The sequence below is a fragment of the Penicillium expansum genome (genome assembly GCF_000769745.1).
Source record: "Penicillium expansum strain MD-8 chromosome Unknown contig224, whole genome shotgun sequence".
NCBI lineage: Eukaryota > Fungi > Ascomycota > Eurotiomycetes > Eurotiales > Aspergillaceae > Penicillium > Penicillium expansum.
The window spans coordinates 436,162-451,062 of record NW_015971275.1 but is presented as its reverse complement, the minus strand read 5'-3'; the positions used below and the strand labels follow the sequence as shown (position 1 = coordinate 451,062).

General features: G+C 48.0%; 5 protein-coding genes across 5 annotated transcripts; 2 read left to right on the top strand and 3 right to left on the bottom strand.

The window, feature by feature from the left end:
- Positions 1-455: 455 nt before the first annotated feature.
- PEX2_067940 (EthD domain-containing protein) lies at positions 456-935 on the bottom strand (the record flags this gene model as incomplete). The annotated part of the gene is made up of 2 exons (XM_016744065.1): positions 456-719; positions 777-935. The coding sequence occupies 2 exons, from the start codon at positions 933-935 to the stop codon at positions 456-458; spliced, it is 423 nt and encodes a 140-aa protein (XP_016599778.1).
- A 927-nt stretch (positions 936-1,862) lies between these two features.
- PEX2_067930 (enoyl-CoA hydratase/isomerase family protein) lies at positions 1,863-2,793 on the top strand (the record flags this gene model as incomplete). Its single annotated transcript, XM_016744064.1, has 2 exons — positions 1,863-2,179; positions 2,292-2,793. 2 exons carry the CDS (start codon positions 1,863-1,865, stop codon positions 2,791-2,793), a joined length of 819 nt encoding a protein of 272 aa, XP_016599777.1.
- A 699-nt stretch (positions 2,794-3,492) lies between these two features.
- On the bottom strand, positions 3,493-3,924 carry PEX2_067920 (Glycoside hydrolase, superfamily; the record flags this gene model as incomplete). The annotated part of the gene is made up of 1 exon (XM_016744063.1): positions 3,493-3,924. The coding sequence occupies one exon, from the start codon at positions 3,922-3,924 to the stop codon at positions 3,493-3,495; it is 432 nt and encodes a 143-aa protein (XP_016599776.1).
- A 1,521-nt stretch (positions 3,925-5,445) lies between these two features.
- Positions 5,446-10,102, bottom strand: PEX2_067910 (ABC transporter, integral membrane type 1; the record flags this gene model as incomplete). The annotated part of the gene is made up of 5 exons (XM_016744062.1): positions 5,446-6,701; positions 6,793-8,421; positions 8,504-8,648; positions 8,696-9,847; positions 9,926-10,102. 5 exons carry the CDS (start codon positions 10,100-10,102, stop codon positions 5,446-5,448), a joined length of 4,359 nt encoding a protein of 1,452 aa, XP_016599775.1.
- Positions 10,103-12,298: 2,196 nt separating this feature from the next.
- Positions 12,299-14,446, top strand: PEX2_067900 (Amidase; the record flags this gene model as incomplete). The annotated part of the gene is made up of 6 exons (XM_016744061.1): positions 12,299-12,412; positions 12,465-12,609; positions 12,663-13,219; positions 13,273-13,384; positions 13,437-13,813; positions 13,889-14,446. 6 exons carry the CDS (start codon positions 12,299-12,301, stop codon positions 14,444-14,446), a joined length of 1,863 nt encoding a protein of 620 aa, XP_016599774.1.
- Between the last annotated feature and the right edge of the window lie 455 nt (positions 14,447-14,901).

The following is a 14,901-nucleotide window of genomic DNA, read 5'->3' as shown; positions in this document are numbered from 1 at the left end:
CAAGTAGATGACGGGTACGGAGTACTTAGTGCTATTGTTCCCATTCCTGATAACATTTCTGGGGCTAATAATTATCCTTTTGGTTAGGAACAATGTCTTAAGAAATCACACCTGAAAAGAATATCCAAAAAAGACATCCAAGTGCCATCTTACGCCTTAATATCCCTAAGATCATCTCGAGCCAGATAAATTAGATCATTACAGTCTTAGATCGTCAAGGACAGAGGCCACAGACACGGCCAACTACTCTTCTACTCATTCAGTGAAAAACATATACAATAACCACCACAAGTGGCCAGTTCAGACCATCCTGCACTCACTGGAGGCTTTTTTATTACTATTTTTCTTTTTCTCCCCATTTGCCCACTTCAAAGGTGCATTGTTAAACAGTCACCCAGACATTCAGCAATCGCGCATTGGCTATCCATGCCCAGATTCTACTCATATATGCCCATTCACTTTGACAAGTTTACAGGCTTCCCGTTCAGCACATACGGGGTAGAGTACCCCAGGGAAACCAAAGCCTTGGAGACCTGAACCCAGTCTTCCTGATCCTTGACCGCGATCAACCACTCCGGATCCCCCATGATTTTCTTGATAGTTTCCACGTCGGGAAGAGTGTACTCGATGAAACAGTCGAAGTCAGCGAAATCCCAGCTCTGTCGAAGCTGTCCGATTTCCTGTTTCAATGCGTCATTCATAGGAGGAGGTGTGACAAACTATATATCAGTAATCAGTCACAGTTGCAACTTAAAGTCCCGATAACAACTACTTACGAGCGAGTATTCAATGACTCCGTATTTGGTGAAGACGGGCATGGCGAGAGGTAAGTGCTCCTCGACCATCCACTTCATGAATGCCTCATGCGAGTGTCGTTGCTGACGGTAGTGGGTAATTGTGAATCTTACAGGTCGGTTCTCTGGGATTTCAGCCATATTGATGTTCTAGTAAAAATAATATATCTGAGAAAAGGATCATCCGACAATATCTGGGGATTCGATCTATTTGAGCTTTGGGTTTCCGGTGGTACCCGGACCCTGTAGGGAATGCCTAATGCAGCGACTGGACTCGTTGGGGAGAGGTGATGATCTATCCATCAGCCCCTCGAGACCCCGGGGCCCGGCCGTGCTTAATTTTACACAGCAAAAAGCGGCAAGGCGTTGGGCACCAAAATGGAAATGTTACAACCCCATGGAGCACGGAAATCCGTAGAACATCTCTATTATAACAGTATCCATGTATCATATCTCTACAAGTACCTGACAAAAGATTAGTGTAACTTTTTCCATAATACTCTTGATCCTCTATGTTCCTTCAACCCCGATTCTTAGGATCCACTATAACAAAACTATCCCCCGCAGTAGTGAAGAGGATATTCAGAAGAGCCTCGCACAGGCTAAAGTGGAACTTGAATATGCCGACTCTCATAGTGATGATATAATAATTGTCAATCACAATGTGCAAAATGCGTTTTATGAGATTAAAAATTATTGCCTTACTTTTGCTTTATTGAAAGTTTCCGATTGCATCTGTACTTGTGAATCATGCTACCTAGTCTAATTATATATTTAGCCAATGCTTAATCTAATATGCCAGTTGGCAGCCATCTCCCCCAAGGGAAGCTTGGACACCAATACATTGTCTCTAGTAGCACTTAAAATAGAGGATCTCCCGAAATAATGAATATCACGAGCAATGCTTTTCCTTACGAACCAATTTGGATGGCTTTGGTCGTCACGTGATGACATCATTACGGCCAGCATGTGATGGCGCCGAGGTCTGATTAGTATTCAAATAGCCGATCATATTTGGATAAGGCATCGTGTCTCCTCAACAACTTTCTTACTCCAAACATTCCCATCATGACGACTCTTTTCACCGTACCGATCAGCTCTACCGGAGGCTCAATCATCTGCACAAACCCTAGCGCAGCGAAAGAGCATGAGACCATCTACGTGCTCACCTTTAGTTCACCCCCGGACAACCGACTGACACCCATTTTCATTGATGCCCTGCTGCTCGCTCTCGATATTATCGAGCACCGTTACCCCAAGGGTGTCGTAGTGACTACTAGTGGAATTGTCAAGTTCTACAGCAATGGGCTTGATCTCGATCTTGTCGGGAAAACCGAAGGGTTCCTTGAGAACTGGCTGTGGCGATTGTTCCGACGACTTTTGACGTACGTTTTTGTCTCAAATCCTCATTTGAGGATACAGTCCAGTCATGCATATTTCCAAAAACAAAACAAAACAAAGAAAGAAACAAAGAAAGAAATACTAAAGCCTATCTAGATACCCCATGCCAACCGTGTGTCTACTAAACGGACACGCTTTTGCTGGCGGCTTCATGTTGGCCATGTACCACGACTACCGAATTATGAACCCAGACCGTGGTTTCCTCTGTGTCAACGAGCTAGAATTCGGCGTCCCGCTTCAGACGCCCATGATGGCTATCTTCCGCGAGAAGCTGACGCCAGTCACTTTCCGCAGTGTGGTTCTAGAAGCTCATCGCTTTGGTGGACGTAACGCCCTCCAGGCCGGTATCGTTGATGCCGTTGGTGGAGCCGAGGAAGCGCTTGCGCTGATCCAGACACGCAAGCTTCAGACTAAAGCTGCGACGGGTATCTACGGTACCATGAAGGAGGAGATGTACTCTCGGGTCTTGAGCGGATTGGATGATCATGCTGGAAACTTGCAGTGGCGCGAGAAAGTTGAAGATAAGAACCATGCTGTTCGGGAAAGAGGGTTGGGCTCTGTACAGGAGTTTGAGAAGAATGGGAAAGCGAAGCTTTGAAATTGGTGGAATCTAGAGTTTTTTTGAATTCCTTTGTTGATATTATACTGGATTGTGTACATATACCTATTGTTGGTTCAACCATTTAGACCAATAACTACCTCGGCCTATCGTGTCAGTATCACATTCGCAAAGAAGCTGGGAATAAAACTCTTGGCCTAATCAAGCTACTACAAAAATAATGTATTAAACCTCCTTTTGCACCTTTCAGACTATATATACTAGGGACATTGTTAAACGAAAGTCGCTCCTTTGCTCGTGAGAAAAACAAAAATCCGAAACGGAATTCAAGATGTGAAGAAATAGTTCACCAGTCTAGCAAGTCAAGTGATTGAAAGGATCCAGTAAGGGCGTCGGCTTATCCTTGTAGTCAAGTAGATGCGAGGCAGCCACATTGGTATCATTGCAGTTGATCTGATTACCAGAGTTCCAAAGTATCTTGTGAATCCATTCAGTTGATTGTCCCCAGGCGTAGATGTCTTGCATGAACTTGATCGACTTGTCCCAGGGAATCGTCTTCAAACAACGTGGCGTAGACTGACCCGGTGCAATCTCAGTAATCCACAAAGGCTTATCGTTATACTTCTCGCGGAAGGCATCTATTTCGGCTTTGGCTTCCTCGAAGGTCGGTCGATAGATATGGACGTTGTGTGCAGTGAAAAAGTCTCGGCAGTTGCATTCGTTGTGGAAATCAGTGAGTCAGGTGCTCATTTGGTGGGCCGGCACGGGTGCGATGAATTCTGTATGGTTTCCAGGTGACTTCAACAATGGTTTGATAAGATCAGCGGCATCTTTGGGATTCAAGATCACTTTGCCCGTCTTGTAATCATTGTCGGGCTCGTTGAATGTGAGCAAGTAGTCCGGTGGATTTGGGCCATTGACTACTGCGATGGCCTTATCAACAGCGTCCTTGTTGTTGCCTAACATTGGGATTTGCTTAGGCTGAGTTCCAAAACAAAACGTGAGCCAATTAGAAGCGCCAGGCATCTGAGAGAATTGAGATGGGCTGTAATTCGAGTTAAAGACAACGTTCACAAGTCCATCCGAGCAGTGTGCCGTTACCCCTGGGATGGTCAAGATGCCGTGTATTGCCATTGGCAGGACTAGCGACATTTGGGGAACGAAGCGCATCTTGGAAGTGTTTCAGCAATGGTTTATGATGGTTGAAAGTCAATGGACTGTTGGAGTTTTGCTCGACGGACAATACAGATTTTATAGTTACTTGATTCAACAAAGCCTCCGCCATTTCAGGCCAGCCAAGTGAATCATCATCCTACCTATGCATAGGAAGGCTTTTGAGACTATCACTTCCCCTTCCAGAGCCCGCTACAGCTGAGATGCCCAAGATTTCCCATCACTCGGCCTATTTTAGGACGCCTGAGGCCCATCATAGGACTTCGCTTGCTTCAGATGGGATGCCTAAGACCCATCTCCACACAGCCCACTATAAGGGGGCAATTTACGGACCTCTAAAGACTTATAGAGCCCTAGGTCGATTGAATGAAGCACGGATCAACGCTGCATAGTACCATCTGGGCAGGGACCGAGACGGGATGACTGCTCGAGCCAACCAATAATATCGCGCCGTGTCGATCAGGCGTTCAGCCAGGAAGTTATAAGCGTCGTAAACTCACGTCTTCCAGGGGTGAAATAAAGACGTGACTTAAGTTGATAAGCTATTATCATGTTGGTGCGATGCTACTGCCATGTTATTCTTCAACGCACAACGTTGTCATGTCATTGATGTTTAAGCAATTTGATTTCGCGGAGTCATACAGGAGAGGTATTACCACTCATGGACAGGAAGCTATAAGAGGAAGTATCCGCATTTACGGAAAGCATAAGTACATGAAACATGGCGTCGTTAGTTAGGAACTAAGACACACATGTCTTAGCACATTAGACCCCACATCAATTTCGTTAACCGGCCCATCAAATGGGTTTATACCATATAAAAGCGCATATTCAGATTAGTCAGATTGAGTTAAATTCATCTTAGCCATAGGTTTTAAAGACCTCACCGAAATTGTAGAAATACTTGGTGTAAACGCTGTATGATGCGGCAGGTCTCTATATGAAGAATACTATATGTTGTATATTGCTTCACTATCTCCACTATAAGCTTGTCTAACTAACAGGAACTAGCTTGAAAGCTAGTATTCTTTACAGTAGAATAATCTTTTACCATAAATTGGTACGTTTTTTAAGTAACTAGTAGTTATTTATCTTTCCCTCGAAACCGTTTTACATATTGAAACCTTCAATGTATTTTTAAAACATGTTAGCAACATACAACGGTTTCGAGGTAAAACATATTATTCTAAAATATCAATTTTCACTTCTTATATATTATAATAGCGTAGTAAGATAGTTTTAGTAATAACAACGCACGTATACCTATTGTTTGTAACAAAACCATCTCATAACTATAAGTACTGAGAAATTACAAACCACAAGACCCCCATGATTGTCTGCGGCATGCCTACTAGCGGTAGTTATATACGCGGTCATAAAACTATGTTCATATATATACCTGGCGCGAGGTTAGTAGTTGTTGCAGCATGCTATAAATTTGCCGCCGATGCTATGTGGATCTTAGCCCTGAGTTTAAACAAGGCCGGGCACAAGAGAGCTATAGATCTAACCGCTATTCTAATTCGCCCCAAGATCCCAAAGCCTCTTAAACTTGCTATCTCGCTTCAGGAGAGCACGAGGATTACCCCATTCCAGGAGCCGACCACCGCCCATGACAGCAACACGATCGAAGTCGACGACGGCACCGAGGCGATGCGCAACGGCAATGACAGTGCAGTTGGCAAATTGCTCGCGCATGACATCCCTAATGAGCTGCTCGGACCGCTCGTCGACGTTGCTGCTCGCCTCGTCGATTAGAATGATACGTTTGCCCGCTAGCATGGCCCGGGCGATGCACAAGAGCTGGCGCTGGCCCTGCGAGAGCCGTTCGGCGTCCAGTGGGCTGTCTAGGCCGCCTAGCCGATCTACGAGATCATCCATTTTGAGCTGACCTAGGACGTGGAGGATCTTGCCGTCGTCGAATTGCTGCTGCTCCTGCTGTTCGTGCTCCTGCCGGTGCTGCTGTCGGCGAAGGACGACAAGGTTGTCGCGGAGGCTCGTATGTTTCAGGAAGAAAGGGTGCTGCGGCACAACGGCTACTGCAGCGCGTACAGCCTGCCGTGGCAACTTCGTGATGTCGATGCCGTCGATAGTGATGTGCGAGCCGGGGCTGACTTCAAGGAGGCGCAGGATGCAGCCTAGGAGCGAGCTCTTGCCGCTCCCGCTGCGGCCACAAATGCCGACCTTGGTACCGGCGGGGATGTCGAGACTCACGCCGCGCAGAACAGGCTCGCCGCCACCGCCAGCATCGTACGAGGCCACCAGATCCTTGATGGTGACGCGGCCGTGTGTTGGCCAGTTCTCGGGCACGGTACCCGTTTCATCGGATCGGTTCTCCGACTCGGTGTCGGTGCAGAATGTCTTGACGCGCGCAACGGCGCCAAATGACGTCTCAAGCTGCGTCCAGTCCTGGATGACGTGGGCCAGTGACTGGCCGAACGACATGATCTGCACGAAGGCCAGGGCCACGTACTGCGGCGATAGCTGCGCCCGCAACTTCACGACTAGAACCATCATGACGGTCACGAGCACGGCTGTCATCAGGTCAAGCACGAGGCCCAGCCAGCGCTGGATGCAGAAGAGCAGGTAAAATGGCTTTTGCGAGGCGTCGAGAAGGTCTAGGTACTGCTCGATGAAGCGCGGCCCCCACGCAAACGCCCGTACCGTGGACAGGCCCTGGAGGAGGTCGAGAAACTGCGTGAAGAGAGGAGATTTGGCTTCGAGATCAAACAGTCGGATCTGCCGAGACGTCCGCACGTAGAACTTTTGTAGCACTGTTGGTCCATAGTAATATTAGCTTGGGGGTCAGTGCCATGGCTTCTTGGGTCTCATTAAAGAGTTCGGTGGCGGGCTGTCAAAACTTACACCAGCAGAAAGCGACGAAGGGCACAAGCGTTGCTGCAAAATACCCAGAAAAGACGCACATCAGGATGACCGACATGACGATGAGGGTAAAGTTGACGCAGAAATCCACAAGGGCGAAGGGCAGCTCGGTGTCGACGACTGCCATGTCCTGGCTGAAGCGATTCGTGGTGACTCCGACGTCGGTGCGCGAGAAGAAGGCTACAGGGGCATTCATGACGGAATGTAGAAGCCGACCGTGAAGAACCTTGGAGCTCAAAGCCACCATGACGACCAGGAAGAAATAGGCGGCTCCTGTGATGCCCAAGACGGCGAGACCGGTGAGCATTCCGAAAAGCCCGAGGTAATAGTTATTGGTGGCTTGGCCAGTTTCTTGCGCAGTGCCCGTCCAGAAACTGAGTACGAGTGCCGTCATCCGAAATCCTCCTGCGTACAGAATGGTGAGGGCAGCGAACAGTATGGTGTGCCATGTAGGAACGGAGCGAAAGTAATATGCATATGTGGCAAACTCGCCGAGGACTCGTCCGGGCGATTCAGAGTTAGCGCTGTTCTGGTCAGCATCTTGTTCGGATTGGCTCTTGGGAACAGTCTCATGGCGATGCTGCACCGATGCTTTAGCTGTGTCCCGCGCGTCAATGGCGCCGTTCTGCTCGACTGCCAGCCCATGCAGATAGTCTGTATCGGATTGAAGTTGGGCGAATGAGCCTTGGTGCACGATATGGCCAGTGACATCCAGAGCAACTACATGATCGGCATAAGCGAGTCTATGGATGGCATTCGTGACACAGACCACAGTTATGCTCATCTGCCGGAAGAGACCCGCCTCGGCAAAAAGATTCTGGAAGACGTGCTCCTCAGTCCCCGCATCCTGCCCTGCAAAGACATCATCCAATAAGACTGTCTTTTCCCTAGAGTAGACGGCTCGGGCTAAAGCGAGCCGCTGCTTTTGACCGCCGCTCAACGAAAAGCCCGCGCTGCCCGCCCTTGTCGCATCTCCGTCGGAAAGTTCGCCGATATCCTGCTCCAGCCCACACGCGTCGACAACTTTGCCGTACCATTCTGCATCGTAGCTGGCACTGCCTAAAATATTCTGACGTATCGTCAGGTTCTGGATCCAGGGCTCCTGACCAACAAACGCAATGTTGCCGGGATTGGCATGGATGGAACCCGCTCGGAGCGGGACTTCTCCCAGAATAGCTCGCATAAAAGTGCTCTTGCCCGAGCCCACGGGTCCGACGACAAAGGTGAAGCAAGACCTACGGATGTTGACGGTGATGTCGTTGAGGATGTCCGGCTTTCCGGGAACCCAGCCAAAACTGGCTCCTGATATCGCCACAAGTGTGTCTCCTTTCTCATTGTCTTGGCTTGGATAATGATCCCGCTCGCCCAAGGGCAGTCTGTAATCGGTACAGCTTTCTGACAACAAGTAGGTTTGAATGCGAGAAAAACACGCGAGGGCGGCACTGACGAATGGGATTGTACGAAACATGACAACCATGGGGTCCGACAAGAGGTATATCAGCGAGAGCGAGGTATAAGCAGATTCCGTGTTCAAGGGCTGACCAGTGCTCTTGGAAATAACCACAAAGGTTACAAACGTCGCCAAAGGGGCGATGGTCGCCGTGTTCATTGCTGTTCGGCCAAGGGGGTCAGCACTGTCATGACCACACGTTGGAAACGCGGCATAGCAAGGATCCATTACTCAGGTACCTACCAATAAAGGTCTGTATGGCTAACAGTCTGCGATACTGCTTGGACAAGTCCAGCTCTGTTATGCGGAGTTTCTGGATCATGTTTGCGACAATATCTGACAAACCAAGCATTTTAACTTCCTGCAGCGCACCTATTAGTGTTGTATCCTATCATTAAGAATAGGTATTATCGGGCGTTTGCGCTGGCTCCTAACCTTCATGGATGCGAGGACGGAAGCCGTTACATCGACCCGCGTTTGGATGCCCCTCATCCATCTCTTCTTGGCCATTCCAATGAACTGGGCAAGCTGCAACATACCAGTAGTGGCAATGATTGCTACAACTACCGGGGCCAGAGCGGCAAGGCCAAGCTGCTTGTGCAGGAGAAAGATGGCGACTGCAGACTCGATTGGCGAGGCCCAAAGCTCGTGCAAGGTTGCGGCGCTTTGACAGATACTCTCGGTGTCCGTGGACATGAGCGATACCGCCATGGACTCATCGAGAGCAGTACTGCTGAGATCCAACGTCTTGGTGTATATCAAACTGGAGAGACTGCCGCGAACCGAAGTGACGAACCGATATGTCATCTGGTAATAAAAGCCGTTCGAAATTGCTTGCCCAAGGAAGACCAGCAGCCATGCGCCCGTCAGTCCCCATCCAATTGCATCCGACTGCGACGGATCGGCAGTCCAGGAAGTCGTTCTGGTGATAAGAAATGGCAGCGTGTACTTGAAAGCTGCCAATGAAAGTCGGGGTGCCACGCCAGCCAGAAATATATACTTGGTGGCCCACAACGTGGAGAAAGCCAAGGAATGGCGGTTGGACTGATTTGATGAACCAAATGAGTTTCGTGCTTTGGGGAGTAGTGTTCGTGCCGCTAGGCTGTCGTGGATGGGGAGCAGATCATGGTCGGTGAGGGAGCGAGCGAACCCGGTTCGCATCAATGAATTCAGCCACCAGAAGACACCCCGGGCCAATATGCCACTAGTTGTCTCTGGGGAGAGATGCTGGTACTCAGGCAGGAGTATAGGTCTTTTTTCCCAAGTTTCTGAAGTCAATACAAAGAGTTTGATCGCGACAGTTGAGGTGAAGAGGCCTGAGATGGTGGAGTCGTGGTCGGCAAGCCACAGGGTTCTGGCGACGACGCAGTCAAAGAGCAGGGTAAAGAGTAAATAAACGTTGATAATGGTCGATGGTCGCACCGAGCGCGCGTGCTCGGCATAGGACAGGAACAAGAGCAAAAATCCATCGACGAAGGCGAGCACAGCGGCCGACGTCCGCAACTGAGGGAAAGGCCACTTCCCTGTATTCAAAGCCCAGTATACCAAGACTGCAAGTTGTAGAGCTGTGTAGACGCCGATCAGCCCCTGCAGTTACTGAAACAGTCAGTAGTTGTTTTTTTCTTCCGGACACAATGGATCCAGGTTATGACGTGCCACTTTCACGATTGGCCGGTGGCTTTTGGCGACCTTGCGAGGCTGTCTCGCGAGCCAGAAGAGACGCTGTAAGGCCACTACCAGAAATAGGGCCGAAGGGACGATGGAGAGAACGGCGTCCTCAAAGGCGGGCGTGAAGTCGAAAGCGCCCGTGCTAGCAGCAACGGCAAACCGAGCTTCGAGCATTTTTAACCTCTCAAAAGTCAGGAAAACCACCTAGCTACCCCCTTAAAGCCTTAGCAAAGCACTTCAGGTCTTACATATAGGGGGGAGCGCGGTGGTTATATTTATGCTACGGGAAATGCAGGGCTGGGTTGCGCGATGCGGAGTATTCTTGCGCCATGTGCTAGATCCCTGCATCATGTTGACAGGACCCATATTGGTTTTCTGTTCCATTTACAAGATGAGCTTGGAGGCGCTAATGCTTCCCCCCTTGTTGACACGCAAAGTAATCCGCGAATGACGAATGACGACGGTCTCCGCGGACTCGGACTCGGACTCGGACTCAGCGAAGTGAGAAAAGGGAGGTGGCAGAAGTGCAAGGGGTTCGACCCTTATATTCATTAAGATGAATATTTCGTATGGATCTGGCGGGTCATAGGGTGTTTGAATATCCGCTTGGCGTAGGTATAGGTATCTCAGCAACCCGGAGAATCCGGGCGACCGCGGCTCAACCGAGGATCAACCACGGCTAGGCGGCAAAGACGACAATGTCGATGGCGTTTTGAGCGGATATTTGTAACCCCCTGGTTTGAACTTCAAACTTATATAGCTATTATAATTCTATACTCCAAGTTTAAAGTTTATACAATCAGTAGAGGTCAGAATACAGCGATTACAAAAGGCCGGTTTATAAGCACTAAACCCCCCTCAACAGGTCATAATGGGGGCCTACAAGGCCCCTATCAACAGGCCATCGGTTAGGTTAGGCTTTGAAGGTCGGGCCTATAGCCCACTGCTGGTTGGGCTTTGGGCCCGGGGTCTTGGCCCATTTGTGGGCTTTGTGGAAGTCCAAGTATGTGCTAGCTGCTCGCCTAGCTGTTAATCCAGCTGCTAATCCAGCTGCCTGCCTAGCTGCTTACCCCTTTCTTAGTCCAAATTATATATAGACTCTATTTGCTCCCGCTTCGCTTAACAAACATTACCCGTCTGCGCCTCCACCGCTCGGTGGTCGCTTACGGGTAGCTGGTATTTACTTTTTATATAGTAGATATCCTACTAAAATATACATTACTAAAATATATTTTTATAACTTTATAAGTATTTTCTAGCTTATACCATATCTTAATATTATAAACTGAAATAACTATAGAATACTGTATTTTATTAGGATAGGTAAGTAGCTTCATATAGCTTGGCCTATCTCTATTAGGAAAATCATGTAGCCGCGGGTTACCTATACGGGTTTTGGGTTGGGTTACGGGTTAGTCGAGTCTACCCATCGGGTTTACGGGTTCGGGTTGTGGGTCGGAACTTCTTACTAGACTGCGAGGGCCCACGGACCTTTTTAGTAAGCAAAATTAGCTTAACACGTGATTTTATTGGCATATTTCAAAATATTTCAACTATATTTATATAATTTATATACTTATACTAAGAATTCTGGATTTTTGATAAGATATGTATAAATATATAGAGTATAATTTACTATATAACTTATTTCTATATATATTTAAGATAGCTTTGTATAACGGGGGGCGTTATGGACGGGCACTCGAAAATCCAAATAGCCCACCGCCCACCGTGGACGGGCGATGGGCACCTCCTAGGTGCGTGCTATGGACAGGCGGATGTCGCAGTCTACCTCTTACCCATTCTCGGGTTTTGGCGCAGACTAATAGCAGTCTATGTATTTTCCGAGGTATTGAATACTCAGGTTCCTAGTCATGTATTGTAACATAGCTTTCGACAAAAAGGTCTTAGGGCGAGCACTGCCCGAACGGGCCGAGTCCGGCAATTTCCCAATATCGGCTCGGGAACTACCCGTAACTGCAGATAAGCTTCCCCCACGACGCAGGCACCAAAGCTCACATAGGACCTTGGAAGTTCTAACTTCTTCCATTCATGCATTTCATTACCTAAAAATAATTGGTTCCCACCTTTGATTGTCGTGTATCTTCCCACATATGTACCTAATCTTCCCCAATTGTTCCCGCGTTATCCCTTATCTAATTTGTCCGTCGTTGATCTGAGAACACGAGAATGCAAGAATCATCCGAGCACTGATAGGTAATGATATTAAGTGAACCTAATCCGGAGGGATTCAAACTCAATAAGAACCCTTCTGCCCCAGAGTAGACCCCAGAGTAGAAGGAAAGATTAGTTTCGACCACTTTCCTGTCGACAATCTCATCATTTTTGTGCTTCGTTACTCGCAATAGAATGCTGGGTCGAAGCCTTCTCCTGGCGGCTGCCGCGGCCTTGCCCGTGCATGTCATCGCCTCCTCGGTGGTTCGAATTAGAGACATAGCCTACTATGTCCCAGACAAAGTCGAGGTATGTGTGTATTCTTACCATTTCCGAACACGATGGCTGAGAGAAGAATCAGGTGGACAAACCTTTCGATGTCAAAGAGCCGCTCCCTATCACGGTGGTGACTTCGACTAAGAAATCAATCTCGGCTGCATGGCTCAATGAGACCATCGCTGACTTTAAAGCAAAAGACGATGTCTATTCAGAGGACTTCTTATCAGGTAAATTGGCGTTATTGTTGAGCGATATGCTGTGGCTAACAAGACATCGATAGCCTTTTACTTTCAAGGTCCTGAGGGAGTTACTCTTGCAAGTGATGCTCGGGATCTCGTTCACAATCTGAAACCACACCTTGTTAAATTTTCTCATTCCTCTTCTCATGATGCGCTGCCTGACGGTCCGTACTTTGCTACACGCTACGGACTTCACCGTGCCTGGCGCCTCTATGACGACTTCAGCAACTCTTTTGTCCTTGCTTCAGTTCCATCGGACGAGAGTTCGGACATCTATGAGCCTCTTGCAGCCAACAGTGGAAACCAGTTGGGAGTGATCTCAGTGGCTGTCCCATCCAGACTTTTCTACACGCCTACCGCCGAAAAGCCTCTCGCTGGGTACCGTGTGGGAGTCAAAGATGAATATGACATTAATGGTCTCATCACGACTTACGGCAGTCGAGCTTACGCAAAGACATACCCCCCAGCCAACCAGACCTCTGGAGTCATCCAGAATCTGATTGACCAAGGTGCCATTATTGTCGGCAAGACAAAGCTGTCCTTGTTCGCGGGCGCTCTATTTACAGCCTCTGAATGGGCTGATTATGAACTCCCAGTCGTATGAGAGATCCCCCCTCCCCACCAGAATGAAAGGTACTAACCATGTGCTAGAATGTCCGAGCGGATACGTATCAAGTTCCTGGTGCTTCTTCAGCAGGATCTGGCTCCTCGATGGCTGCATATGACTGGTTGGATAACACAATTGGTGAAGATACTGGTGGTTGTAAGTTTCATCTAATTGATCGGCTCCATGAGCTCTCGGGCTAAAAGTGCAGCTATGCGTTTCCCGTCCGCACTGAATGGTGTCTTCGGCATCCGCTCGTCAATCAACAGCACAAACAACACCGCCACAAAATTCGGACCGTTCGATGTCGCGGGACACTTTGCCCGTGATGTTGACTCCTTCAACACTTTCGGCTCAGCCATGTATCGCGGATCCGGATTGAAGAATTACACCAAGTTCCCCACTAAGATTCTCTACCCACAAGAGTACTGGGTCAATATCGCGAAGAACTATACCGCTCCCGGCGAAGAATATGTCCAGAAGTTGGAAGCATTCCTGGGCGTTAACCGAACTATTGTCGACACCAACAAACTGTGGCTCAAGACTTCTGGTCACGGAAACGTCAGCATAGCAGACTACTTCAAAGATGTCAGTATCAACCTGGGTGTCGATTTGAAACGGTCGATAGGAGACAATAGCTAACCAGACTATTCTCAATAACAGACTTACACATATGTTCAGAACTCCTATACATTTTCCAATGATTTTAAGGCAGACTACTATGAGAAGTTTGGAAGTTACCCCTACATGTCTGTCGACACAGTAGGATCAAACTCTACCGAGCCAGAGAGCAAAGCCAAAGCCAAGCTTGGAAAGGACCAAAGAGAAGAGTTCCAATCTTGGTACAGAAAATACTTCCTTGGCTCCGATGATGAGACGTGCTCACAGACGATTGTTGTCTTCCCATTCAACGGAAATGGTGGCGTTCCTTGGTACCGAGACGCTACCACGAAGGACTCAGCGGGTGGCTTTGCCGCTGCACCAGAGGGATACCTCAGCTGGAACATGCTTTCAGTTCTCAACGGAAGTCCTGAATTGGCAGTTCCCGTTGGTGAGGTTGGATATACGAGCAAGATCAGCTTGGTTGAAGAGAGGATTCCCGTTGCTCTTGAGATCCAAGCGGCATATGGATGCGACTTGATGTTGTTAAACCTTGTCCGTGAATTGGCATACAACACAGACGCTACCAAGAGTGTCAAGACGGGACGCTTCCTGTTCTAGATTTACCTACCAGCATCAGTCTCATTATTTCTATGTTGTAACTAGATTTTTAAATACAATCAATTTTCCCTACCAAAGCTTTGCCAAATGGATCTTAAGTAAGCTATGTGACAATTTTCACCTACTTAAGTACAAGTACAAACCCAGTAAAGAGTTGCCATAGGGGTTCAAAAGCTTGAAAGTCTTGACCCACTTACTATTTTCCCACCAAAACTGACCATTTTTGAACTCTGCATTTTTTTGTAACATACGAGGTAATAGTCTATGTTATGCTATTTAATAAAATATAAATACTAAATAAATAGAAACCTGATTTCTGAATGACTCAATATATATAGTTGTTCAAATGGCGATTGATTGAAATTTCGGGGTTCAGGGATTTGCTTTCGGTGGAACTCTCGATTTTGGATGCCGAATGATTGAATTATCAGTGGGGCGTCTTAACTCGATATGAT